General features: G+C 38.3%; 1 protein-coding gene across 1 annotated transcript in view; it reads right to left on the bottom strand.

Moving 5' to 3' along the window:
- Nucleotides 1-26319, bottom strand: part of MAP3K5 (mitogen-activated protein kinase kinase kinase 5) — a 94481-nt gene that overhangs the window by 61017 nt on the left and 7145 nt on the right. The window contains exons 2-3 of the mRNA XM_056488900.1: nucleotides 5267-5406; nucleotides 2537-2560 (exon numbers count right to left, since the gene is read on the bottom strand). Of these exons, the coding sequence (XP_056344875.1) occupies nucleotides 2537-2560; nucleotides 5267-5406 (164 nt within the window). The remainder of the gene's footprint in view (nucleotides 1-2536; nucleotides 2561-5266; nucleotides 5407-26319) is intronic.

Here is a 26319-nt window from a genome sequence, read left to right as displayed (position 1 = left end):
TTGATGGACCTCAAAAATCAGATAACAGCAAAAACTAAACTTAAGCTTTCAACCAGCAAAGTAACTACCTCCTGTTAAGGTATCACCCCCTGAAAAAATAGATGGTTTTGGTATTACTGGAACATTTGGAAAAGGTCCAACTAAATAGCTATAAACCCACATATAACAGGAAATAAACCAACGTTATCTTGTACTGCTCTGCCCAGACAGGCTCCAGGCAGCTTATCCTTGCTATGCAACATTGTATTGACTATTATTAGGAAGCACAAAAATCCAGTCAGAAGAACAAAACAGTCAGCAACACAATTTTTTTTTTAATCCCACTTATTTTTAGGGTTAGGAAAAGCAAACACAAGGCATTTCAGTTTGGCAGATATATATAGATAAACACACACTTGTTTTGCAAACCTTTTTAATCCCCTGGTGCCAAGGATACCATGATCCTGATAGGGCTGATGTTTGTATGCTATTAAAAACATGTCCTAGAACAGCAAGACTGAATTCTTTGTTTATCCATATGTGAATTTCATTATTTTTTCATATCAGTAACCTCACATGACTATTTTTGGTAAGGGTGGGCATCAGAGACATGGCTTCTCTAGAACAGACACTCCATCATACCCATTTATCCAAGAATCTTATAATTTATGAAGAAACAAGATTTTTATGAAGTGGGTATTTATACAGTAGTTAGGCATGCACCAATATTGTGACAAGTCTACTTCCAGGTAATTTGGCTGACATCATACTGAAAAAATGAGGAAAAATGAGACAAAGGAGCGGCTACAACCATTTCACTGACTTCCCTGTTCTAATCCCAGGGAAAATACTTCCTTCCCAAAAAGATGTTATGTGGGTGTGCTTGAAAACATCTGAGACTTTCAAGGAACACATTCTTTTTCTGGCATACAGTGAAGCATTTCTAAAAGTGATAAATGACAGTGTCACAGCCACCTATCCAAATTTAAATAGAAAACAGAACAGTCCTTACTGAAACAGACAAAGGCCAAGTTATCATACCTCTCCTTGAGCTTCGGGACTGTCATTTAAAAGCAGGACAAGATGACATCTCCCCTTTATTCTTTTGTACCAGTCATCTCCTGCTGGTTTCCTGCTAAGAGAACTCTTTCCCCTACCCTCCCAGGAACATTACATTAGTCACACATCATTTTCCCTAGGTCCTGGGCCACCAGAACAAAAACACAGAATGTAATACATTCATTTACAAGAAAGGCCTTACTGTTCTCTTTTCATTTGATGTAAAAGGCCTAACTGATCATTTCTTCCACTTTCATTAGAGAAAGGCGAGAGATTTCTAGTCTAGCACATCCTTCACAGCCTTCTGTGAGTGTCTGAAAAGCACTCTTTGGTTAAGAGCTATACAGAAACTCTATAGGGAAACCTCTTTGCTTTTTTGGTTTTTTACCAAAAAAAAAAAAACCAAAAACACTCTAATTTAAAATGCAGCATTAGACCAAAGCTTGCACTAGTTTTGAAGCCATCTTTAGAAACTCCAAGAAGAGAAAAGACTGCATCTTATTCAGGGAGTCATATTTCATACTGGCAAAATATGTAAAATAAAGAAGTAAAATCAGGAATGCTGTGGTTTTTATGACACTGAGGAAAATAAAACCTAGCCAATTTCTGAAATTAAATACTTCATAAGCCCCTCTAGAAAATTCCAGTCAAATACATGGAATTGTAGAGCATGCACATAGCACCTTAGGGTATCAGCACAACACTGACTAGCCTCTATGAAATTATATCTTAGCAAATGTGGCTACCAGTAAGTCATGAAGGGAAGCCAAGAACAACTCAACATGCCAGTTATATATTCTGACATGACTGGCCCTGCTGCTCCAGAACAAACCACAGTGAAAAAGCAGTGCTCTGCCAGCCACAAGTCTGCCTCCCTTGAACTTGGGAGGGAAAAAGGGAAGGGAGACTTGGAAGGTCAGCCTCAGAAACCAAAGGGACGCCAAGGTGCAGAAAAAATGATGTTTAGTAATGACTGGCACTCAGACCACCAGGATCTGCACTGCACTTGGACTAACAGGCTCCAGGACTCAACTTCTAGAAATAAATACTCTCTTTATAAATGTATTACACATATATATACACTCATACATCTATATAAACATACATATATATATACGTAGATACATGCACATACATTTCTAATAGAGTATTTAAAAAAAAAAAAAAAAAAATTTAAGAACACTGTACAGAAAAAGGCAACAACAAGAAAAAGATAAAATGACAAATTCAAATGGGTATGAGATAGTATGACAGACAAGTAAAGGCAGCAGAGAAAATACCACTGATAGAGACAAGGTAAGAAGTGAGCCTGGTACCTAGCAACCAAGTGATATCCTCAGATTTGCTGCTAGAATTTCCAGAACTCTACATCTAACTCTGTAAAATACAGTAGGAGAGTGCTAAATTATTCAAGTGGAAAACAGAATATAAACAACATTAAATGAAACAGAAGTTTGAAATGTTTATAATTCAACTGAAATCAATACATCATACTTACATTATTCTTCTGGCAAATAATTTCCTGAAATAAAAAAGAAAAAAAGAAAATAATGTTGATAGCACTAGGAAAGATATCTGATCAGTATGGCTTTCTAATATTACTGTTTGCACACATGACAAGAAAAGGTTGGTTGACAAATGTTTTCTATACCTGTCAAATCAACATAAATGAGGTATTGTCTCAGAAGAGACAAAATTACTGTGGAACCAAGTAGATACATACAACTTATATATACATAAGACCATACCTCCTGTCTGCATGTGAATATACTTGTATACACATATATACCTGTCCCTCCATTTATAAATTTGCCTAGAGAGATAACATCCAGAAGTTGTCTATTAATAAACATCTATTAATAAACATCTATTCATATTTGAATAGTCAAATACAGTAAGTACTATTTTGCTACCAGGAGAAGCAATCAAAAAGAATAATAAAAGCAGTATTCATATGAGGTTTTAAAATATTACATTAAATTACATTACAACTAAAATAAAACTGCTTGAAATTCACTTGGGTCTAATAATCAGATGAAAAGAATATATCTTCACATTTTCAACGTGAGTTTTCAGAGAATTAAAAGCACACACAGATGGAAAGAGCTGATTCCTGCAGACTAATCCAGGTGGTACAGCTCAAGTATAAATTACTTCTGAACAGCGATCATCTTGCTTCTAGAAAGATTTGTCAGCAAGTTCTGATCCCAGGAATTGATAACCAAAACAGATTTATCAGACAGCTTTGCCTCTGACACTGGGACTGGTGACCAGCTTCACCAGCACAACAGCATTAAAAACAAGAGCAGCATCAAACCAAGGCACCTCCTACTTTCCATGTTGCTTTAGTCAAGCTTTGATAAAACTGCCCTTCTCTCTGTTGGGGGAACATGGCCTGAGAGGAGCATATTTCACATATGACTGTTTCTAGCTTTCCAAGTGTGGGTCATAAAGGTCTGGTCAAATCCAGCATGGACAGGAACACCTTCAACTAGATCAGGCTGATCAAAGCCCTGCCCTGCCTGGCCTGAACATTCATGCAGAAGAACATTTCACCAGCAAATGTTTAATTACACTGCTTTGTGCCCTGAATAAATCGTGCTACAGATCTGCATTTCCTTCATTTTCAGTTTTTGAATTCCCCCTTCCATACAAGATTAAAACTGCTCATGCTCCTCTGTATTGCTTCTACTCTTACCTGCTGGCTGTAATAAATACAGAAACAAACACTGTCTCAGCAGACATCCCAGTATGCCCATAGCTACTTTTTTCAGGCAGTTACTAATTATTATGGGAAGGGTCTTGCTCTATGACTAGTTCCCTACAGATTGTCAAGAGCAGAAACACAAGCCCAGTCCAAAGCTAAGGAAAACCAAAGGAGGTCTTTCAGTCAGCAGAGTACAGTCAGAGACATCCAAGTCTCCCTGCACAGAACTGGGCTTCCTCTGATGCCAGTGGGAACCCAGCACGTGACCCATTTACCAAGTCCAGCTTCTAAACTAGTCAAAAGTTCTTCAAAGTGCCCAAGAAAGGCTGATGCCCCATCCCAAGTGATTTCTCAGTGGGAGTTGGGTATTTGGCTCTTTGCCCAGCAGAGTGAATTTCTGCTCTGCTTATACTGTAGATGATTGTACTTACACAATTGAATTCAATTCCAGATACATCTTTTATCATTAGCATTATTTTTAGGGCTTTTATCTGTATCCTCTTTGTGTTGAAGAAAAAAGGAAATAATTGGATTGCAATAGGTCCAGTTAGCTGAGAAATTTTAGAGGGAAGAGCAGGGGAAGAAACTGAGTTACTAAGCATGTCTGTCCCAAATACAGGGCCAACCTGAAAAAAAATTGGGACAGAATCAAAACCAAATTGCCTGCACTTGCCAGAAGCAGTGGAAGCAAACCCTTCCTGAGTGGTGCTGGTGCCCAGACTGTGGTCTGACTCACCAAGCTGCTCACTCTAAATTCCTATTCTCAGCAAAGCCTGGAAGGGAAGTGCAAGAGCATAAAACACCTCCTGAGTAAAGCCAATGCATCTGAGAGAGGGGAAGTAATTGAAAAGATCACCATCCAAATTATGTATCCCTTCCCATCATGGAAATTGCTAAACCTTTTGGATATCTTAAAACACTGTCTTGCCTTAAACCAAAGTACCATACAGTGTATTGAGGCACAACTTTTGTTTTCCTGACTCCATTACACTTCTGCTAATCTCCAGCACAGCAATCCTTCAGGTACCTGATGCAAACAGCTGCAACTCAGCAAGATTTAGCAGGGGGTATCGGGAGGCCCCATGAGGTTTGGCAGAAAACTGCTAATTTAGACTCTCTTTAGAAGCTAGTCTAAGGATTATTTTGCCGCCTACACACAACCACTCTCACAGGATTGTTATTATGTAACAGTTTACCACAAACACCATTAATTCCCTTAAATGACAAAGTCTTGCATCTAGTTTCTCATCTCAAATTTGGCAAACTTCTGTTTCCATAAACAGCCATTTAACAACTAGGTATTTTACTGACTATGATCAAGTAATCTAAATCTTTCTCTTTAGAAAACTAAACTGAATTTTACAGCATTGCATTGTAGACATCTTTGCCAGCCCTCAGAACATTTTAGCTATTCTATTCTGAACCACAAGTGGCATGAGTATTTCATAGAGAAAGAACCTATTTCAAGTATTAGTCTAGCTGTGACTTGCCCTCCAACCCCCTTTTTCCACCCAGAGCTACCTTCAGTGACTGCAGAGACTCTGCATTTGTGTCACAGTAGAGGATAATGTTGTTGGCCATGCTGAAGCTCTCCCTGACTCCCAGATGGTAGAACAGGGAAGGCTGACGGAAGGCATCACTCATCTCCACAACAGCAATATCTGAAGAAAGAAATTTTAAAAAAATTATTGTCAATGCCACACATCTCTGACAGTCAAATACATCTACATCATGTTTCACCACACAACTTATTTTGCTAAGAAGACCTGGTTTTAAGTGGGAAATAAGAGATCTAGAGGGATTTCCCCATTTTAGCTATTATGCCTGAATTTTGAACACAGTCAGCAGGATGTGGTTTAGGTTTTTTTTCTATTTCACTATTACTTCTCTATTTTTTCTTCTAATGAGACCTTAAAATACTAAAAACAGAAAAACCAAAAGAAAAAATTTCAATTGCTGTTTTGAAGAATAAAATCCATTCGGTAAATCTATACATGGTGACTAATAACCTTAGGGAAATAAAAGAGAAAAAAATAAATTAGATGTATTTTTACCTTCTGTGCAAGTTGCAATAAAAACTCATGTAATCTATAACATACTGTACAGATTCTGTACTAGAACTTTGGAAGAAAACAAACTGAAAGATGACGTTCCAATATAAATTACCATTCAGATCTATTTTGATTCCTATAGAAAGTTGATAGGATGAGAAAAAGACTTGGTATGGGTGCAGAGAGGCAAGGAGGGAATGAATATATAAAGCCAAAGAAACTCACCTGTAAGTAAAAACTTTACCTTGCAAAGAATGCCCATAATAAATTTTACCTGTGTGAATAATGCATGCAAGCACATACACAAATGCTTATAGAAGAAGGAATGTAGTCCAGAATTTTTCTTAAACCACGTGTATCTCTTGACCAGATTTGCACCAATGTCAAAGCATAACAAGAGGCAATTAACTATTTCTGCTGACTCTGCGTAAAATTCCTGTTATACCAGGCGGAGTATTTCCACTGCAAATGTCTTGTGGAATCAAGAGAGCAAAGGAAGAAAACTGTCTCATCTCCACCTCTTCCACAAACACCTTTCTGTCTTTTCACCTAATTAATTTTTTTCTTAGGTTTCAAAAAAAAAAAAAAAAAAAAAAAAAACAACAGAAAATGAAACCCAAACCAGAGAAACATGTTTCTGCTAAGAGCAGAACAAGAAAAGCAGCCTGGTTTCGAGTATCTCTTTATGCTCTCCCATTTCTTTGGAGGCTTTCATGACTGAAAAGATAGATGGCAAGACAAGCTCTATAGGAAAAAGCCTATGTGCCCTCAAGTTTCTCTAATTAATCTAATCAAAGATTCTACCTCTAACCACAACTTTCCACCTTGCCTGTTTACTTAGATCATCAAAACTGAAATGAAGATGTTCAATAAAAGATAAGCCTTGTGGTCATATTCTTAACTGGGGAAGCGGTGTCTCTCCAACATGTTGAAAAGGAATAACTTTGAGACATCTACTCTCCAGTAATGTTTTTTCTGTAACTGGCCTACAGGCTTATAAATTATTAAAAACCTGAAGGAAGGATAGATATATACAGGGGAAAGAGCAAATATTTGCCTATACAAGCTTAGGCCCTTCAAGAAACAAAATTAAAAGAGAAGAGACTAATATGGTGCAAAAAAAGATAATTTTTTCTCACTTGAAAATCTAATATTAAATTATGTTCTCTAAAAGATTCATAATTTGTGTTCTAAGCATCTTCCTCTGTCCAATTTCACACACATATTTGCAGTATGGATGTCTTTTATTGAAGTAAAAGAAGCAGTGCACTAATAAGAATACACACATACCCACTTTCATTGATTTTAGGAAACTGAAGCATCACAAAAGCCAAACAAGAATGACAATACTGCCACTATATTTTGGGTGAGATTAGAGTCTGTTTACTTTCTTCCAAAACTTGCCATAATACAAGTTATATTTTTAACTGCTCTTACTCACACAGAAATCTAATCTTGAGCAACTCTAAATCTGTGGTGCCTATCTGTTAGTGCCAAGCAGGAGGAAAATTTGTGCAACTTGCCATGACTTAATTCTGCAACCTTGCTAGATAATGGGCTCTCCCTAGAGTTGCAAAACTAAGAATAAAAGAGAAATATCATTTTAGATGGAGCCTGATCAAAGCCATATTAAAAAAACATTTGAGATTTTATGTTAATATGACAAGTTCCTAGGATCACGAAGAAGGAAGGAGGAATTTTTTTAAAATGACGTGTGTGTGTATATATATATATATATATATATTACTAATAAGCAATACTAGTAATAAGTGTGTATATATATATATATATATATATATTACTAATGTATTCGAATACATTGAATGAGTCTGACACAGGACCACACTGTAGGAAACATTCCTGGGTCCTATACTATCCTTATCATAGTAAAAATAAATAAAATTTTAAAAAAATAAAATTAAATACCCAAACCATACAAAAACCATGCGTTACTTACACAGGGGAGGGAAGAACCATGAGTAAAGAAACATTTGTATGAAAAATTCCACTGAGATAGTGGTATAAACTCTTTTGTGATACTTGCATTTCTTATGCAACTAAAGAGGATCTCTTTCCTTTGCATATTAAGACTCCTGCAAAATCCCTCTGGATAATCCCATTTAATAGATAAAGCAGTGTCTTCCTTAGAATAGGTCCATCTTTTGTGAAATTTTCCAGCTTAGTCTAATAGTTATGTATTTTAAGATGAAGATTCCACTCACAAAGAATTGTCAAAGATTTCTCAAGTTCAGGTTAGGCCTCAGGGCTGGTGTCACAATTTCCAAGGGCAATAAACCTTACCTGCAATTCCAATAAGTCACAAAAAGTATATGCACTTTTGGGATCAGATGTCTATTCAAATAAAAAACCATATATCCTAAATCACCTCTTCTGACAGACCTATTTCTGACTATCTTCTTTCACAACATCAGGAGAGAAATTCCTCTGACCAAAGGAGGGATCAATGGATCAATGTACTCAACAGAAGTGCAGAAGCCAAATACTATGTAGCTCATTTGGGAGGGGAAAAAAAAACCAAAAAAAAACCCACCAGAGAAACAAAGGTGGTAATGATTCCTATAAAGCACCTGAACTGTACTGTTGAGTGCACTACCAAACAGCCAAACACTATATTCAGTTACATTAAATATGATTTGAAGTTTAGCAAAGAGGAGCAAGACTGATGGTTTTCAAGACAAATCTAAGTATACATACATACATCAAAATTCTCACTAGTTTGAAAGAGCCAGGATTTAGCAAAACCCGAAAGAACTGTTTTGTCATCAATACATAAACTGCCATAATCTTCTTTATTAGGTCTTCGCTGTCATTTCCCCCAGATGAAATCAATCAAACATTCTGATGCCATAGAAGATAAGCTTTCTATTCACTGGAGAGCACAGCTTCAGAAGCGGCAAAATGATACTTCAACAAAGGTGGAGGAATCAGCTCTATAGTTAGGCTGGAACTACCACCTTACCAAAACATCTGTGGTTTGAGTTTCAAGGCAAGCAAAAGCCTGATCAAGCACAGGAATCAGAGTAGAGCTCTCTCAATGCCTAAGCCCTCAGGATGAAGCACTCTGAAGACCAGGAATGTCAGTTCACTGACCAATTCCCTTCAAATGCTCTTGCACACCTTCAGTGTTGCAGCAAAGAAAGTCTGTTCAGGCTCCAGCAGACTAATGAGTAGGGTGGGTATAGAAGCACACAGCACAAAACAGGAAGAAGACAGTAAAGTGCAAGAACTGCAATTTCTTCAACCTCACAGGCTGCAAGAATGTGAAATTACACTTTGTGCCCAAGACCAGAGTAAGGGATAAATTTTACTCTTATCTTATGAAAGTAGACCTTGTGACAGATCACTGATACTAAAGAAAAAACAGGTATAGAACAGTCTTTAGCTTTTCTATTCATCTTTGACCTTATAGCTGGAAAGTCTTACAATAAGTCTTGCAGTAAATTATCTTTTCATAGTTTATGAAAAATAATCACAACCTTCTCTCCTATCCCCTTAAATGACTGGCATGCCTAAATAGACAAGAAAAGTGCATCATAAACATAAGACCAGAGCTTCATTCACTCTGGCCTAGGTAGCAAAACCAGCATAAATACAGCAGCAGGCAGTTCAGTTTCCATGTGCTAAATCACCCCCAGCTCTGTCTGCCTGCTGACAGCAGCCAAACTGCCTCTAATGAAGCTGCCTATGAACACATTAGCTGAAGTAACCACACACTGAGCTGCAGACACACCAACAGCTACTGAGCAGTCACAGTCTAGCCTGTTATTAGGCTAACTAACATCTACACCAACAAAAGCCTGAAACACACCATCATGCATTCAGGAGAACAAAGTATCACTGCAGTAGTAACTGGCTTCTTATTACCCTGGGAAACCAGATTCGTGAGTTGAAACTGGCGGCAATCCACGTGACAATTTTTGCCTGAGAAGCACTGGAAAAGTACACATCTCTGTGAAGTTTGGCATAGATAAAAAATATCTTACAGTCATTCTTAACTGCAATGTAAATCCACTTAGTTCTCTTTAAGCTGTCTGTGCATAGACTGAGAACCTTACATGTAAAATCTCTACTAATTAACTTGTTAAGAAATGGTAAAAACTCAAGAGTATACACATTAACATGGCCAAAAAAGGGTAAGTGTCCATTAGTGGATACAGAGCCCTTTGCTCTTGGCTATTAGCCATGCCTTTAGTCACCAAGACAGTGATAAATGAAATGCAGTGGTCAAAGTTCATCTCCTACTCATTGTTCTAAATGTAACAGGGCAAAAAAGAATGTTTAAACAACTGGTCTGAGATATCATACACGTACGCCCTACTTTTTGATACTACCTGCTTACTACAGTGCTGCCAGGAAAAGCAGTGAATACAAACAGAACAGCTATACAACTCATGAATGTTTATGTTTGCTACTATCTTCTGATTAATTGGTATTAAACACATGGCCATTGCCTTACATTCACCGTCCCACAATCAATCGGGGGAAAAGGAAAGATGATAACGGCAACTTCTGAGACCAGGATTTTGTGTTCTTTTCCACTTGAGGCTTAAAAGAGTAGGATACTGTTCTGACAGAGAAAGGAGGGCAAAATTTATTTCAGTGCAGGTTCTGAACATCAAACTTATTTCATACTGCAGTAGCAGCTCTCCATTCAGCCTTAGAACGATGATATGATCACACCTACCATTGGGCAAACTTTCAGAAACAAGCAAGGAATATCCTTATCTACTTCAGCTTCTGTATGATTCTCTGTGCTTGGCATAGACATCTTCCTGTTTACCAGAGACTGCCTGCATGAGGTAAGAAACCTGCTTTGGCAATCCCAACACGTCAGTACAGATTGGTATTTCTGGTTCAACCGTGCAAACCACAGTGTCACAGACTCATCAACAGCACTGGAACCAGACATTTCCTGTCAAGAGTGTATCAGAGGGCTCCAAGGACGGAAACAATTGATGAGAGCCACTGAGGTGAGAATACCCAAGCACAGGTGAATGGCCAACCTCCCAGGAAACCAGTCCAGCCAGGCCAGTCTGCTGGGAGAGCAGACAACAAAACAAAAAAACCCAACTTTATAAGGGTGTCTGAGGTTTTAATATGGGGAAGGAAAAGGGCACAGGCAAGTTTAGTATGCTTTATACTAGAGGAAAAGCAGGGTATTTGTAGAGTCTTGAATTGATGCACAAAGTAGGCTTAAGGGCACCAAGACAAAAGCATGTGATGGACATGGGCTAGTTCTAATCTAGTGAAAAGCACTATGACTTAGGAGTCTTATAGTAATCCTGTCTTGAGGAGTCTCATTTTTAGGCAATGGAAACAGAGATCCAGCATCACTGAAGTACAGATCAGATCCTATCCTGCAACCTACTCTAAAGAGAGTTTCTGAGAACAAAATCCTAGCAGATACAACACAAACCCAGCTGTCTGGAGGGTGGTCCCTTTTCAGATGCTGCATAACACAACGTTGAGCTAGAAATAATTAGAGCACTTAATGCTTGCCCAAAAAACACCAAGTTACCTTTGATTCAACAATATAATTTTGCCCTCATGCTGGTATAAAGAGCCCACTGATCCTTAAATTTCAAAATGAACTTTTACCCCTAGACTCATAAGCAAAAAGGTGTTATTTCACTTCAGATAAACTCAAGAAACAGCTGTTACTGTTAGGAGTGGTTCTAACCCTCTTTCACATTTGTATCAGATCCAGTGGGGTCAATACCCAGTGAGACACCTCAGTCTCTCTCTTTGCTTGGAGGGTTGGGGTGAGTGTGCAGGATAGCTGACTCCTGGATCAGTTAGATGATCTCACTTTCCACCCACACAATCACTAGGTCCTATATAAAGAAGACATCAGCCACCACAACATCTGCAAGGATGCAACTGAGTACCTACTTACTTCTGTTTGAGAGTCACATATTGTTCCAGGGTGTAGGTAAATTTTAATCCTCCATACAGACATACAACATCCACTTGCTCAAGAATCCCATATATAACATCTCAGAAAGAAGAGTTCCTTGAGGAACAATACAGAAAATAAATAAAAACATATGCACACAATTCACCTCATTACATTAGGCATTTATAGCCAAAATTATAGACTCTGAATTGAGTATGTGACTCAATTTAGGTCTCAAGGAATCTGCTCATTAACAAAAATAAGCTAGCTGATCACGTAAAAGCAATTTTTCCTCTTAAAATCATTAATAGTTGTTGATTTCTTTCTAATAAATAGGTAAGAGAGAAGAACTACTTAAGTTACAGGCTAACCATGAGCAAGAGCAAATATAAAATGTCCCCATATAAATTTAAACTGAAAATCCCAAGGAAGATCATAATCTACAAATCCAAATGTCCTGGAGCACCCCTTCAAAAGTTTAACTGATGGGTGGTGATCTGCTGTCACATAGAAGCATTACAGAAATTGCACCCTGTCCCACAATACAAAGAGGTGCTCCTTAATAAAACTTGTACCAATTAATTCCTGCCAACTTTTGTAGCAAACTGGCTCAGATCATCCTCACAAAATCAAATGTAATACTTCACCAAGTAGAATCATCCAAGCAAGAAGGAGAGAAAAACAAGTTACTTTTCTTGTTACAAAAATAGTATTCAAGAGCAAGATCCTCCAAGTGGAACTCTGGCCTTTTTCTCTGCATTATGTCTCAAAGATGTGAAGGGAAAAGAACCTCTCAGTTCTGTAATCAAAAACTGAAGGGAGATAAGCTGAAGGCAATTACCAAAATAAAACAGCAGAAGTTGGAAACGAACTGGTAACACAAAGAAAGTTGTAACAGCTGTTAGAAAAGGAATGAGATAGGAAGATAGAGATGACAAACAATAAAGGGTTGTGGAGGAATTAACACATCAAACTCCACATCAAAACCTAAATTACTGTGTCAATGATCTGACAACAACTGAAACAATATAGAAAGGCTGATGAAGAAAAAGAAAACAGAAGAAAGCTTGAGTTTCAAAAAACCCACTCTCTCTTGGCCCAAAACAGGATTGTAATGTTATCACATGATTCCAACACCCAGCAATTCAAAAAACCCACTCTCAGCTTGATGCACGTGGGAGGAACTCAGGATCAGGCAAGATAAAAACATGACAAGCAAACAAAGAGCCATTTATTCAAAAATAACCTCAATTTGTTCAGACTCACTGCATATGTATCAATCCTAGTGAAACAGGCTCCCTAGTACCAACAACACCAAATACTAAAGACTACCTTAACTCTGAACTTTACATCAGAAAAAATACTTGGACCTCAATGGGGTAACTACTGAAGGTCACCTGAAGGCTGAAGCACATTACAGGGCTAGTACCAAATATTATTTAAGCAATCCACAGATGCAACAGCAGAAGTAGTCAATGAAAACAAGGTAAGTCAGTATTTCTACAATTAGAAGATTTGTTCAGAGGATCTTCATCATTGCAGTATTTTTCAAAGAAGACCAAACATTCCTTTGGCCTGGACAGGCTCATAATCAGGAAAAACCCAGACAGACAGATAGATAGATGGATTAATAGATAGAGGATGTGATGGTATTTGTGTGATTATTTTGGTTTATGTTTCCATGTTATGTGTCTTTGAGATGCAAGATGAAAGAATGATTATTTATCCCCTGGAGAAGTGACTGAGCCTGCCCAAGAAGAAAGGACTTATGAGAACACAGGTCTGAGGAGAGGTGGAAAGTTTTCCTAAAGTCTAAGTGAACTGCAGAGTTTGCTACAGCTCAAAAGTTGCAGAGAACATTAAAACTAAGGATGGAAACAACAATTCACCTCAAGGGCAGGATGGGCAGGAGAAAAAGCTGATCAAAAGTTCTTTTTATTTCTGTCTCCCCTGTTCTGTTTATTTCTGACTTAGTGACCTGACGTTTTCTCCACCTAAGAAGTCATCCAGTTTTGGGTTTTTTTCCTAAAATCTAACTATTTTCACTTATAACACAGTCATATATTTGGTTTCTTTACTCAGCTCATAGTGACGAAAATGTCAAGGCAGATGCACCAACAAACTTCAAAAACTAAGTCTGGGTTTCATTGCAGCATCTGAAGGGATCTGAACAAAACTCTGTTTAACTCAGTATTTCTTCCCTCCAGAAGCCAGCAGGCAATGTGGCAGAGATGGTAAGAATGGTGTAAGTAAAGACTGAGCTTTATTAAACAATCCAGACACATGTACAGAAAAATGTTGAGCTACCTATAAAGCTAAATATCAACAACTGATTTAGTACACAATATCATGTGAACAATTAGAGCTGCTTTTCCTCATGTATGTTACTTTGCATTCGCTATCACAAGACTTCAGCTGTCCTTTACCTGCTCATTTGCCTGATACCATAAAACTTTCTGCAATTTTTTACTGCCTACTCTTCAAAGCTTTGACAAGCCTGCACATTAGCAAACATTACCTTTTCACCAGAAAGAAATTTGCAAATCAGCCATGAAACTTCTGAAGAGCCCAATTCAAAAAAGAAAGTACAGAACCTTTACAGCCTATTTTTCTACTGGCAACCTTAAAAAAAAAAACCTTAAAAAACTTATCTTCTGTTCCTTTCCTTTAAGAGTCCACGTAAGGGTTATAAGGATGTCATCTGCAGTCATTTTGTCCCTTTAAGAGTGTTTGGTAAAGTATCCCATCAAAAGATTTTTGACATCTCAATATTCTATCTTGAATGGATTACCGTAAGTACAGTCTCATAAGAAGAGTGTGATTTCCTTCTACAAAAAAGCCACTTCACCTCCTCCCTGCTGCCAGATTTTAACCATGACTCTAAGTGATATGGTCTTTATTTATATTTTTAACCATTTCCCCTAATGTAATACCAATATAATCTCCCATTATAATGCTGCCAATATCAACTAAAGTCAGAAGTCATGCACCAAAAAAAAGTTTTCAGCAAGTATTACTCAAACTCTTTTGAAAACTGTCTTACTAAGGCTTACATGCCCTTTTACACATTTTTAACTTGTTTCCTTATCTGAACAAAAGTTCTCCTTCCAAAGGGCATAATTCAATTTCTTTATCTTCTTAGCAATGCCACCTGCTGTGGACTACTTTAAAAATTCTGTTAGTAAATAGCACATATTTTCTGGAAGGAATTTTCTTTAGGATGTCTTTATGACATCTGAAAGCTCTTCCTCTTTTTAGATAATCCTGCCAATTTCTTGTTAAGAAGCTTGCTCATTTTTTTCATAGGTTCTGGTAGAAATCTGGGCTGCACAAACAGGAGCTTAATGTGTAAGACAGACTGCAGACCCTTCTCAAGAAAGCCAGAGCCATGCCCATTAAGCCACTGAAAATACTCTGGAAGTGTTTCTAATACAAAGATGCACAAGTATTTCCTATAACATTATTTTCAAGTCATGAGAGTTAATGTTTTCCAGTTCAGTGATACCAAAAATTGTTTAAAGTTAGAAGATTCATGAGCAGCAAGTACAGACTGAAAAATAAATACAAGCACTTCAAGATGATGATGAACAGCATCTGGCATGCTTGTAAAAAGTGGGAATCTTCCTAAGCTTCTGAAAATTTGGAAGTAGAATTTTTCTAAAAGATATAAACAAAAATATTTGTTAAATGTCTTTACTTAGACATGTAAATATTTCCATTCTAAAAAAACACCCTATTTTTCATAAATAATGCAGCACTTGAGAATTTTAGACCCCAAATTTCATAAAAATTAAAAAATACGTTTACCATTCCTGGTTCTCACCACTCTCTCACAAAAATCTCTACATTGCAGCATTTTCATTGCTGTGTCCAATGTTTTCTCATGAACAGAAAAGCACTGAGAAAACTAATTGCCTGAAGGCTTTGGAATGTCACATGCCATGTTTTCTGATTTAAAAAAAAAAATCATCTCCTAAAAAGTGCACAAATCTTTACAAAAAAAAGAAAAGGAAACTGCAGAACCACATGGTACATCCTAAAGAATCAGGAAATTCAACAGCTTGAAGAGTTTCCAAGTCATTTCATGTGTAGACAATATATAACAGGTCTTAGCAAACCCATTCCTCAGGAATGTTAGCCCTATTGAAGGCTCTTTAACTATGTCCTTGTATGGAAAAATGCTTCTTTTAGCTTCTAAAGCTGCTTACAGATAAGAGTCAGAAAGTCAAAAATTAAAAATTAGTTATTACTCCTTACTATATCTTTCCATTCTTGATTTTAGATTACACCACCTTTCCCTTTGTTGTTCTTCTGAAAAGAACCTATCTAGTCAGTCTCCATCTGCACAGAAATAATTCCGTAAGTGCTTCTGATGATCTAGTTTTCCCTTGTCTGTGTCTTCCACCAAGATCCAAATACGGTTTTTCAAATGCAATGGGCAGAGATGCAGTGCTAAAGATATGACACATCACAGTTATACAGCAAATAACTCTTCTAGTTTTTTCTTTCCTTGTGACTCCTGAAAAGTTTATTTATTACTCCTGAGACGTTTCCAGTAATTTATTCACAACAGCTCTAACCTGTTACGTACCTTAATAGATTTAAAAATGAGCATACCCTACAGCATTTAGTCATTTTGTGTCTCTGTCTATTCATTTGATTTTAAAATTGGTCTAGTGACTGCACTGACCAATATTTTCCAAAATAAACCCATTTAAGCACTAGTTTATCAATTGTTTCCTTGCTCACAGATTTCTAGGTAGCAATGTATGTTCCTTTCCTATGAGCATAGCAATGAATTTATCATTGCTAGCACATAATTTATTATTATTTATTCTGTAATTGCAATGTTCTAAATATTTTTTGTTTAAATTCAAAAGATTGTCTGCTTTTCCTACTCATCTGCACCTTACAAAGTCTATTTATGTTCTACCTCAAAGAAATTCTTGAAAAAACAGAAAGACATATCAGTATCTGCTTCCATACCTCATATCCATTATCCATTTCCAGCTCTTCCTTTAAAAAACAAAACAAAACAAAAGAAACAACCATCACTATCTTTCAACAAAGCAAGCTGTAGAATTACAGCTAAGCTGCTTTTTCCACTTTACTACAAGGCTTCTCAAGTCAAACATGATTTGGAAGCAGGTAGGACAACCTTCACAGGGCTTGGTCAGACCTTAGTGATCTCTAAGTCATGAGTACAACGTTTGCACACAGCCTTCCTTGCAATTTAGCAGGAAAAAACCCCCACGCAGCACTCAACCACACAAATCAATTTACCTCAGTCAACACAGGTGAAGTGCAGCGTAAACAAAACACACCTGATTAAACCTAGTTTGAAAGATCCCCTGGGCTCCATCAAAAACACTGCAAAAAAGTATCAGCCTCACACAGAAAATAAAGTCTTAACCTTAAAGATGAGGCTAGAGTTTGGAGCATTCAGAAATTTTAAAAAGCAACCCTCCATCAAACCAGACATGACACTAACACAGCACATGGAACTATAATTTTCTTCTATTGCAACAATTCACAAAAGATAGAGCCAGAATCAGTGCCCTGCTTTGCAAAGCACTCCACGTCGCAGATTTAGGTAATCTTGCTCCGTAACACAAAAGCCTCAAATTCTTATAAGAATTTTAAGGGCCCTGCTAGAAGGCAGCAAGGATGAGGAGTTTACCTCCAGCAGAAAGAAGCAAAGTTGCAGCCTTGTCTACAGTTGCAGACACACAAGTTACAATATTACAGTATTGCTGCCAAGTACCACAAAGTGTGAAGGGCTGTCCCTTCCTAAACTTCACCTCTCACCAGCTCCCAAGGACAGCAATTACACAAGTCTAGGATAAAAGTTCAGACAGACACAGATTCCTCCAGGCTGCTTTACTTCGACCAAGTTCATCTCCCTTTTGCACAGACCAAGCTTGAAATTAATTTCACAGTTTGAGCTATGACTCTTTGCTTTAGCTTACTGAAGCACAGATCACAGAGCTAGCCCTCACCTCTAAGGACTACCAGAGTAACAGTGAAAGTATCAGTGAAGAAAGGGGAGAGGAGGCAATAAGCAAATTACTCTTATTAAGGAGGACAAACCTTCCCACGCTAGTTTTCGACCAAAATAACCACATGATTGCACATAAATAGTAACTTGGTATTCAAGGTACTGGAAAAATCAAGCTCAAAATTCCTGAGAAGCAGCTAATTTGCAAATTAATACAGAAAACACTACTGCTCACACCACCACCATCTGCCTCTAAGGCAGCACAGACTGCCCAGCCTCACTTCGCTATTGCATCCTCCAACAGAAAACGGATATGACTCATCTGAGTTAAATTCTTTAACGCTTGACATGATTGCTGCTAATTGTTGCAAAACGAGATTAAACAGATCTGATAAGTGTTTGGCTTTGACAATCGTTATTCCAGGTGGCCTGTGATAGCTATGATTCCATTCTCATTCAAATCACTTCTACAGCAAAAAGAACAGCCTTGGATTATTGTTGCTTGTCACTCTCTGTATTAATACAACATGCTCAAACTTTACTTCCAAAGGCAACCCATCTCAGCATATGATTCTGGTATGAAAAACTACTTCTATATGGCTACAGCACTAATGTAGAATTAGTGCAGTACAATTTAATATCCAACCACTGTGTAAGAGTGTTTTAAATTTCAGATTTTATGTAACTATCATGGAGGCTCTTGTCTTCTTCACAGAAATGAGTCATATCTAAATCACCAGTGATCACAATAGCAGCACATCTGATCTGGCCAGCAGCTCACAAACTCAGGAAAGCCGAGTTCTCTCCTTACCTTTCTACTGCCAAACCTCAGGCAAGTCATTTACTCTCCATCCTTCTGGTTTCATCCTTAAAATGATGAGATGCTATCTGCTCCCTCCATAAAGTGCTTCAGCGTCTATAGATGAAATCCTTAAGTAAGTACATTACCCACGAAGGGGAATGGGCAGCATCACAGCTGGCAGAAGCAAGACAAAAGACTTCAAGATAAAGCATTTGGGAGCACTGTAAATGTTGAATTCAGTTCTGAAGTATTTCTATATGGACATTCACCAACCTAGGACAATGCTGAACTCCACGTATAGAAAAAAAAAAAAATAATTGCACCAGCAGCATTTTTGAAGCAGAACTAGCACTGCAAATGAGGTTTTAAGTGTCTTGCATTGCATCATATTTTTGAGTAAGAACAAGGACTACAAAATAGAAACACAAGCATACATTTTACTTGTGAAAATAGTCTACAAATAATCCATTACTTATATTTTTTGAATCAAAGTAGAATGCAAAACCTACCCCTAGCTAACCCACAACTGAAACAAAAAAAAAAAAAATCATAATAGAAGAACCTTATGAATTCATCACTTCCAAGTGCCTAAATCAGTGGGGCAAGAAAAAGTTTGATGACTGGCATAGGCTAATTGAGCCAAAGTAACCAGAATTACCATTTGTATATAAAATTGGTGATTTGCTTAATCTTATATTCCTATTCCTTCTGTATTCTATGTACAGGTAAAAATGTTTTCATTCCAAGTAACTTCTGGAATTCAGTTAGTATTTCAACTGTTCTAATACCAATTATCTAAAACGACTCACTATACATGATCTCACTGCAATACTCAACATAGGCTTCAACCTCCATTCAACCTGCAGTGCTGAAATGGTAAAGATAACAGTAATTTTTGCTAAAAAAAGAATGAATGTTTTTTCCCCTACAGCAGTTATTCATGGGAACAGGAAACCTACACAGATGTAAATCTGAATATTTGCCACCAAAATAGATATTCAACTTTACACAAACTAAATAACCCACACAACTGGTAGGAAACCTAGTTTAGTTTGTATTTGTATAATATAAACACTTAAATTCTCATGTTTCAGGCTCTTAATCTTCTATAGAAGAGAAAAAGAAACACTTAGGATGCAGAAATACTTGAGACACGAGGGGGGGGAAAAAGTGACAACAGCCACCACCTACTCACACATTCATTTTTAGCAGAGTAATCACTCTTTCACATAGATTTATCCAAAAATATAAAGGCCAGCAAATTAAACAACAAACTCTAGGAAACAACTTTGCCAGCATAGACCAAGTGATTTACAACAGCATAAACCAAAAATTAAGCTCCCAAAATTTCATTTCTTTTGCAGACAACCTTCTTCACTTACCACACTGAAGGCTTTTCAGCATAACTGCAGGGCAGTTACATTTAAGCAGAAATTAATAATTGAAACATATTATATTGTTTATAAAAGAAAAGAACTGAGATGTTCTCTCTGAGTTATGGCCTAGAGTTTGACTGAAAAATCAAATGTATGAAAATGGAAGGTGAAATCATATTCAGTCATGGCATTTTGTACATTTCCTGCAGATACAAAGAAACTGATGGTCCATGCTGGAAAAGATGTACAAATGCTTTACTTGGAATATAGTTCCATATGGTGAATCTGAAAGATTCTTTTTCAACAAACAGCACATATTAGCAGGTTATTTGCTGAATGACCATTGAGGCCTAAGACTTGGAGTAGCAACTCACTGCCCTTCATTCAATTTAAGGGCCTCAAGAAAGACTGTGAATCTGGAAGCTAAGACAGCTGCTGAAATTGTGTATTCACAAATGCGGTATCTTTAACCCCTCTTCCTGAATAGATATGGCACTGCCAATGTACTGCCTCAGCTCTGAATAAAAGCTTAAAAGAGGTACACGTTACACCTAAAGTAGGAAACCAGAATAGCAATGCTGACCAATTAAACAAGCCCCAGGTCCTACTTCTGCATCAGGACCAAGCTGCTTGAAATGGTTTACATCAGTCTCAAATTCTCCTAGCCTCAGGTTACTCCCTTCAGACAGGCCACTGGGAACACTACTGAGGCTCTCCTCATTGGCACAAACCAAAAGCATGCCAGAACTGATAACAGCTTAACAGCATAGGCCACTGAACTCTGCTATCCACGTGTAGAAGCCTAGAAGATAAGGAGACTAATGTGCATGTCTCCAAACACCAATAGCCGGATAACTGTGGAGCCAACCAAGGGCTGTTGTGGGAAAGAACAGGATGTGGCTGGAGAAAGAGGCCATACAGAGGTAGGGCAGCATTTTCCGGGACAAGAGTCCTTGTTCTGGCCCCTGGAGATAAGCACAACACAGTGCATGAATGAGGTCAAGAAGTGGGCATGGACAATAGGGGGGGATCAAGATCACCAAAGATCTCCAAAGCCCTCTGAGCCATTTCCAGAAAGATCTAAAAGAATGGACTGAGCATGATAACTGGATGACAGCTGGATCAATGCTGGAGCCAGGACAGCTGATCGCCCTTTTTTCCTCTTTCACCCTTCATAACCCATCTCTCTCTCTCCTCCATTTCGCTCTACCCCTTTATTCAAAATCTGCTACTGTTGCTTATACTGGGAGACAAGGGGCTAACATGCCAATTTCCATGGCAACTGTATAACCTAATGAAACTTTGTAAGCTTTTGCAGATCTCTGACTTTTGTAATTCCTTTCAACTGAATCTTGGCTGCTTCCCTTAAGAGTGGGACACCACACTACAAACACTCATTTGCTAGCAAAGATGTAGTCAAAATTTCTATTCAGGTGGCAGAATCTTTGAACTTTAAGATGATGATAAGTCCTCAAGTTTTTGTTGTAATACACAGCAAAACTCAGAGAATGTTTTCAAAAGCTTCCTGTAGACTGAAAGTATCTGAAAAACATCAGACTAGAAACACAAACAGCTGGCACAGCCAGCATGAAATGCCACCACCTTAGCCACCCTGACCAGAAGAGGAAAGGGTATGAGGCAAACCACAAGGAGACAAGATCAAGAATAACATGAAACCACACCTTTAGACAATCTCAGCACAGGCTGCTGCAGTCCTGCTTTTGGTCTGCCCCCTGACATGAGTGCTCAGCTCACAGAACTTACTCAACAGAAAGCTAAAGGGGTGAGTTAGCAATCAGGCCAGCTCCATGACCTCCCTCATCACGTCATTCTCTGAGCACTGAAAGCAGCACCAGGGAGAAGCGTGTTAGTCCAGTTTCTCCTCCACTTAAGCTGCTGTGGGACTGCCTCTCAAATATACAATATACTCAACCATTCCAGCAGTTCTACTTAATGAGAGTAAGTGCACAGAAGAATTGATTTTATGATCCTCTTACCCTACTTAGCACTGCAGCTAGAGTGAGACAGCAGTATACACTTAGCAGGAGGGTAATTCTCTTTTTTGATGCTGATATGCATATTGCAGTAACTGTCATCTTACTTTATTTATTGGCATTGAAGGTTATTTGAAAATGTGCCATGTCAACTAGGCCTTTCAGTGTTAGAAGTCTGAGACAATTCTACTGCAAAAGCACTTGACATTACTATGGCAGTAGCTCTAAATCACAGAATCATAGAATGGCTTGGGTTGGAAGGGACATCAAAGTTCACCTAATTCCAACCCTACTGCCTTGGGCAGGGATGCCACTCACTAGATCAGGTTTCTCAGGGCCCATCCATAGTGGCCTTGAACACTTCCAGGGATGGGATATCCACAACCTTTGGGCAATCTGTTCCAGTGCTTCACCACCTTCTTATCATCTACACTAAACCTGCCCTCTTTCAGTTAGAAAACCAGTTTTAACCTTTCCATTTAAAACCATTCCCCTTTTCCTGTCACTATCTGCCCATATAAAAAGCCCATCCTTTTTATAAGCCCCTTTGAGGTACTGAAGGGCTGCAGTGAGGTCTCCATGAAATCTTGTCTGCTCTGTGTTGAACAACCCCAGCTCTGTGTCTGTGAATCCGTATCTTCAATTCATAATGGATAAGGAATATAAACTATATCCTGAGGACAGGCATCTGCCAGTTTGCAACCAGCCACAGCATGAACTGAAATTCACTAAGGCTTGGTAAGTCTGCCTACCAGAAAATTTTTCAACTGAAGCTACTATTAAATACTTGAACAGAGAGGATACAGAGACAAGTATCAGGTTGTCAACACACTGATCATTCAAAGCAGAGACACTTCTGGGACGCTGCAGAACAGAGACCAAAATGCAAGCAATAAAGCAACAAAATTGACTGGAAATTTTCCAGTTCACACCCATTTGGCAGGGCTTGCTGCAAAATATCTTGCTTTACAGTCCATTTTCCCAGTGTTTTTATTGCATTTTGGCCTTCTTGCATCAGCTGGAAAAGAGAAATCATGGTTTCTGGTAACAGAATTAGTGGCAAGAATCCTCATTTTCTTGTTTTTTTGTGGAATGCTTTTAGAACACATACTTTTAAGACTTTTTCTATGTACCTCAGAATTGTGAAATACACCCAAATGTTTTGAAGTATTTAAACCATGTTAAATTCACTTCACACTTAATGACCTCCACAAACTCCTGGTGTTATTAAGCCTCAATGAAATAAGTATACTTGAGTAAATCTTCAATACAAGCTCTTTGAGTGGCTGCTAAATCCAGCCTGAGACACTTCTCATCTGCAAAGAGAACATTCTGCAATACACTCTGAGACTGGTCCAGCAAAAAGCTGCTAGCACAGCTGGGCTGGGTTGGGTTGCATCACAGTCTCAGCTCTGAACAGTGCTGCCCATTTAGGCTCCAGCCTAACAGGCTTGTCCAGAACCAAACATCCACTGTGAGTCCCCAGCTCTAAATGAGGCCAAAGGGCTTCCTTCCTCATGCTGAGAGGTTGATCAAGTACTTTCTCTCCAGCTACAGACCTGGACTAAGCACAGCCATGGGAAGTTCACACTTCACCACTGGAGGTGGCCTTCTGTGCTGCAGTTAGGATACCCACATGCTGCCCTCGGCCGTTGGCAGCATTAAAAGGAAAAAAAAAACATCTCTGTTCACTCTGATGTAAGGTTAGGAAATAACATAATCCCTCAAGACCAGACAAGAACTGGGCATTGCTGAAAGACCCCAGCACTTCCTCAAAGTTAGTAGCATTGGATAGCTGGACAGGATATTTTGGATGGGCTACTTTTTTTTCTGGCTTGCCTTGCAATGTCTGCCATGCTTCATATGTGTCACATTCACTATACACAGAGTTATTGCTCCTGGTTAATAAATGAGGAAAATTCCCAAAATAATAAAAACCCTGAAAGACAAAAAAGGAAACTAGAACAACCAAGCACAGTATCAAAACAAAACAAAAAATAAAACCCAAACCAAACAAAAAAAAAAAAAAAAAAAAACAAAAAAAAAAACCCAACCCCTAAGAAATTCTGTTCCCCTTTTACTTAACACGCAATCATAAAAATAGTTGTGGAAATTAGAGTCTTCAGAGTCCCAAAATTTAAATAATATACAAATATGGAATGATTCAATCAGGGAACTTTACCTCCTGAAATAAGTTTCAGCATAATAACCAAAAGAAAATAGTTTGTGCACAGCAACTTGCATGATTTGCAAGGTCACTGAAAACACTTGTAAGAGATTAAACAGTGAAGGACTCCAAGTATCAAAGGAAGTATATTTATTTTCATATGAAGTAACAGTGGAGTTCAGCTCTGCAGAAAGCAAAAATTGAAACTGATCTCAGGGAAATAGAGAACATAAATACACAGGACTTCACCTTATTTACACAAGTAACAATCACTTCTTGTGAAAGTGATCAGGATGGTGTCACTGAGCCTTTTGCACTTGACCTAGGAGTGATGATGTTCAGAACTGACAAAATTCTGCTCCCAAAGAGATTTGGAGGGATTCTCTGTTCTTCATACCAACTGCCTGGCAAAAACTCCAACTGTGACCTGGAAGACAAGGTTACCTTCAAGAGGCAAATGGCTTCTGCCCTTCTCCACAGAAGCCACATGTCACTGCCCCTGATGGCAAGGGCTGCAAGGAGTGAGTGAAGACAGGATGCAGCACACAGCTAAAAACCTGGCTTTCATCATCATGCTAGGTTATTGAAAGCATAACCAGTAGTCAGCATGCATACATTCAGGATAAAGACAATCCATTTTCACTCAGATCAGCTATAAGGTTCCTGGAGGAAGGTCAAGAAACCATATCTAATATATGGTATTGAAAAGTAGTAATAAACCAATAAAACACAAAATTATGGCAAACATCTAGTGTGTTTCCCTTCAGATACATTCTTCTATAGAGAAAAGCCAGTACTATCATGCTTTAAAAGTATGTGTAGCTGCAAAACATCATATTGAAGGTGGAGCAGTGGAAGTAGGAGCATTTAATCTTATGGGTGTGCCTCTATGGTGGAGTTAAATGAAGCACTTTCTGTGTTAAGATAACTGAATAAATTTATCCCAAGCAGGAGGGACCCCACTTCAGAACTAAATGAATTCCTACAGTGGTACAACTCCTGGTACATCATTGAGTCTTTCTTGGTCACATCCAGGGCTTCCTGTGCTACAGTCAGGTGACTTATGCACACTGCAGAACAGCCTTCTACCAGAAGTTTAACCTCCATCTTCACAGTTCACAGACTGCAGGTTTCAGTCTATAGGTCTCCAATAAGCCAGAAAGACTGTCATGAAACCATCATTAAAACTGTATCAGAAAAGTATTGTGTGAAGGGGAAGAAAACCAGATAAATTCTGCAAGAAGTGCAGATAACTCTTCTGTGGAGATACCACTGAAAAACTGCCTTCACCTCTGAAAGCACCAGCTGCTTACTCACCCAGAGTGCACTCTCTGCAAGAGACACCCACTGACACAATCAGCAAGCAAGTCCCAGAGCAACTCATTTACTTTATTACAGTAACGGAGAAATGCAGAGCCAAATTTTCGCAAGGGTGTCTAGCTCTTAAATCAAACCACACTTTTCTTGTGGGATTTGAAAGAGCACTGATTCCCACTGGCTTCAAATGATTCAGACTGTGGGAAATCTTTAAGTCCCATGCTGCATCTAAACTCATCCCAATGTTTATGAATAAAGGCAGACACGATTCAGAAGAGAACTCAACTCTGGCACGCTGTTGTTAATAGTTGATGAGCAGCTCTTCATAACTGAAATATTGTATCTGCATCACTCAAGGCATAAATTTGGTCTCAGAGGAAAAAAGTAATATAAACCAAAAAAGCAGCCTGTGCTTGTATGTCAAGTTCAGTCTGAGGTTCATGTTCTCTTGGAACACAAACAATTACAAACTTCTTACAGAAACCTACCCTTCAGTAATTACCAGAAAATCCCCCAGTTGTCAAAACAGATTCATCTGTCATCTGTCACACACACAGGGTCTGTGGTATGAGATGACTTTGCTGACTGCTACAGATGTTTATATCACTCTAACAAATGCTGCACTTTGAGTGTGTCTGTACTGCTGCGTATAGACCCCCAGAGAAGCCACACTGAAGAAACGACAGGAGACTACTGTGGACAGTGGATGTTTGGGGACAATCTAGAGCAGGGAGCCCACAATGAAAGATGAGAATCCCAGCAATAACTTCCATTTTATTAAACACAGACTTGGAAAATCTCTGTCACTACAGAGCCACTGAGGTTTTTTAATTCCTTTGGATTTAACTTACAAAATAAACTTGCAGGTTACCTATGCATGCAAATACAGCAATTCCAAAAACAGACTGCTCCAAAAGCACTGAGTAAAGAGAGGAACAAGTTTTAAAAGATC

This window comes from Oenanthe melanoleuca, chromosome 3 (genome assembly GCF_029582105.1).
Source record: "Oenanthe melanoleuca isolate GR-GAL-2019-014 chromosome 3, OMel1.0, whole genome shotgun sequence".
NCBI lineage: Eukaryota > Metazoa > Chordata > Aves > Passeriformes > Muscicapidae > Oenanthe > Oenanthe melanoleuca.
This window is presented reverse-complemented; position numbering and strand designations above follow the sequence as displayed.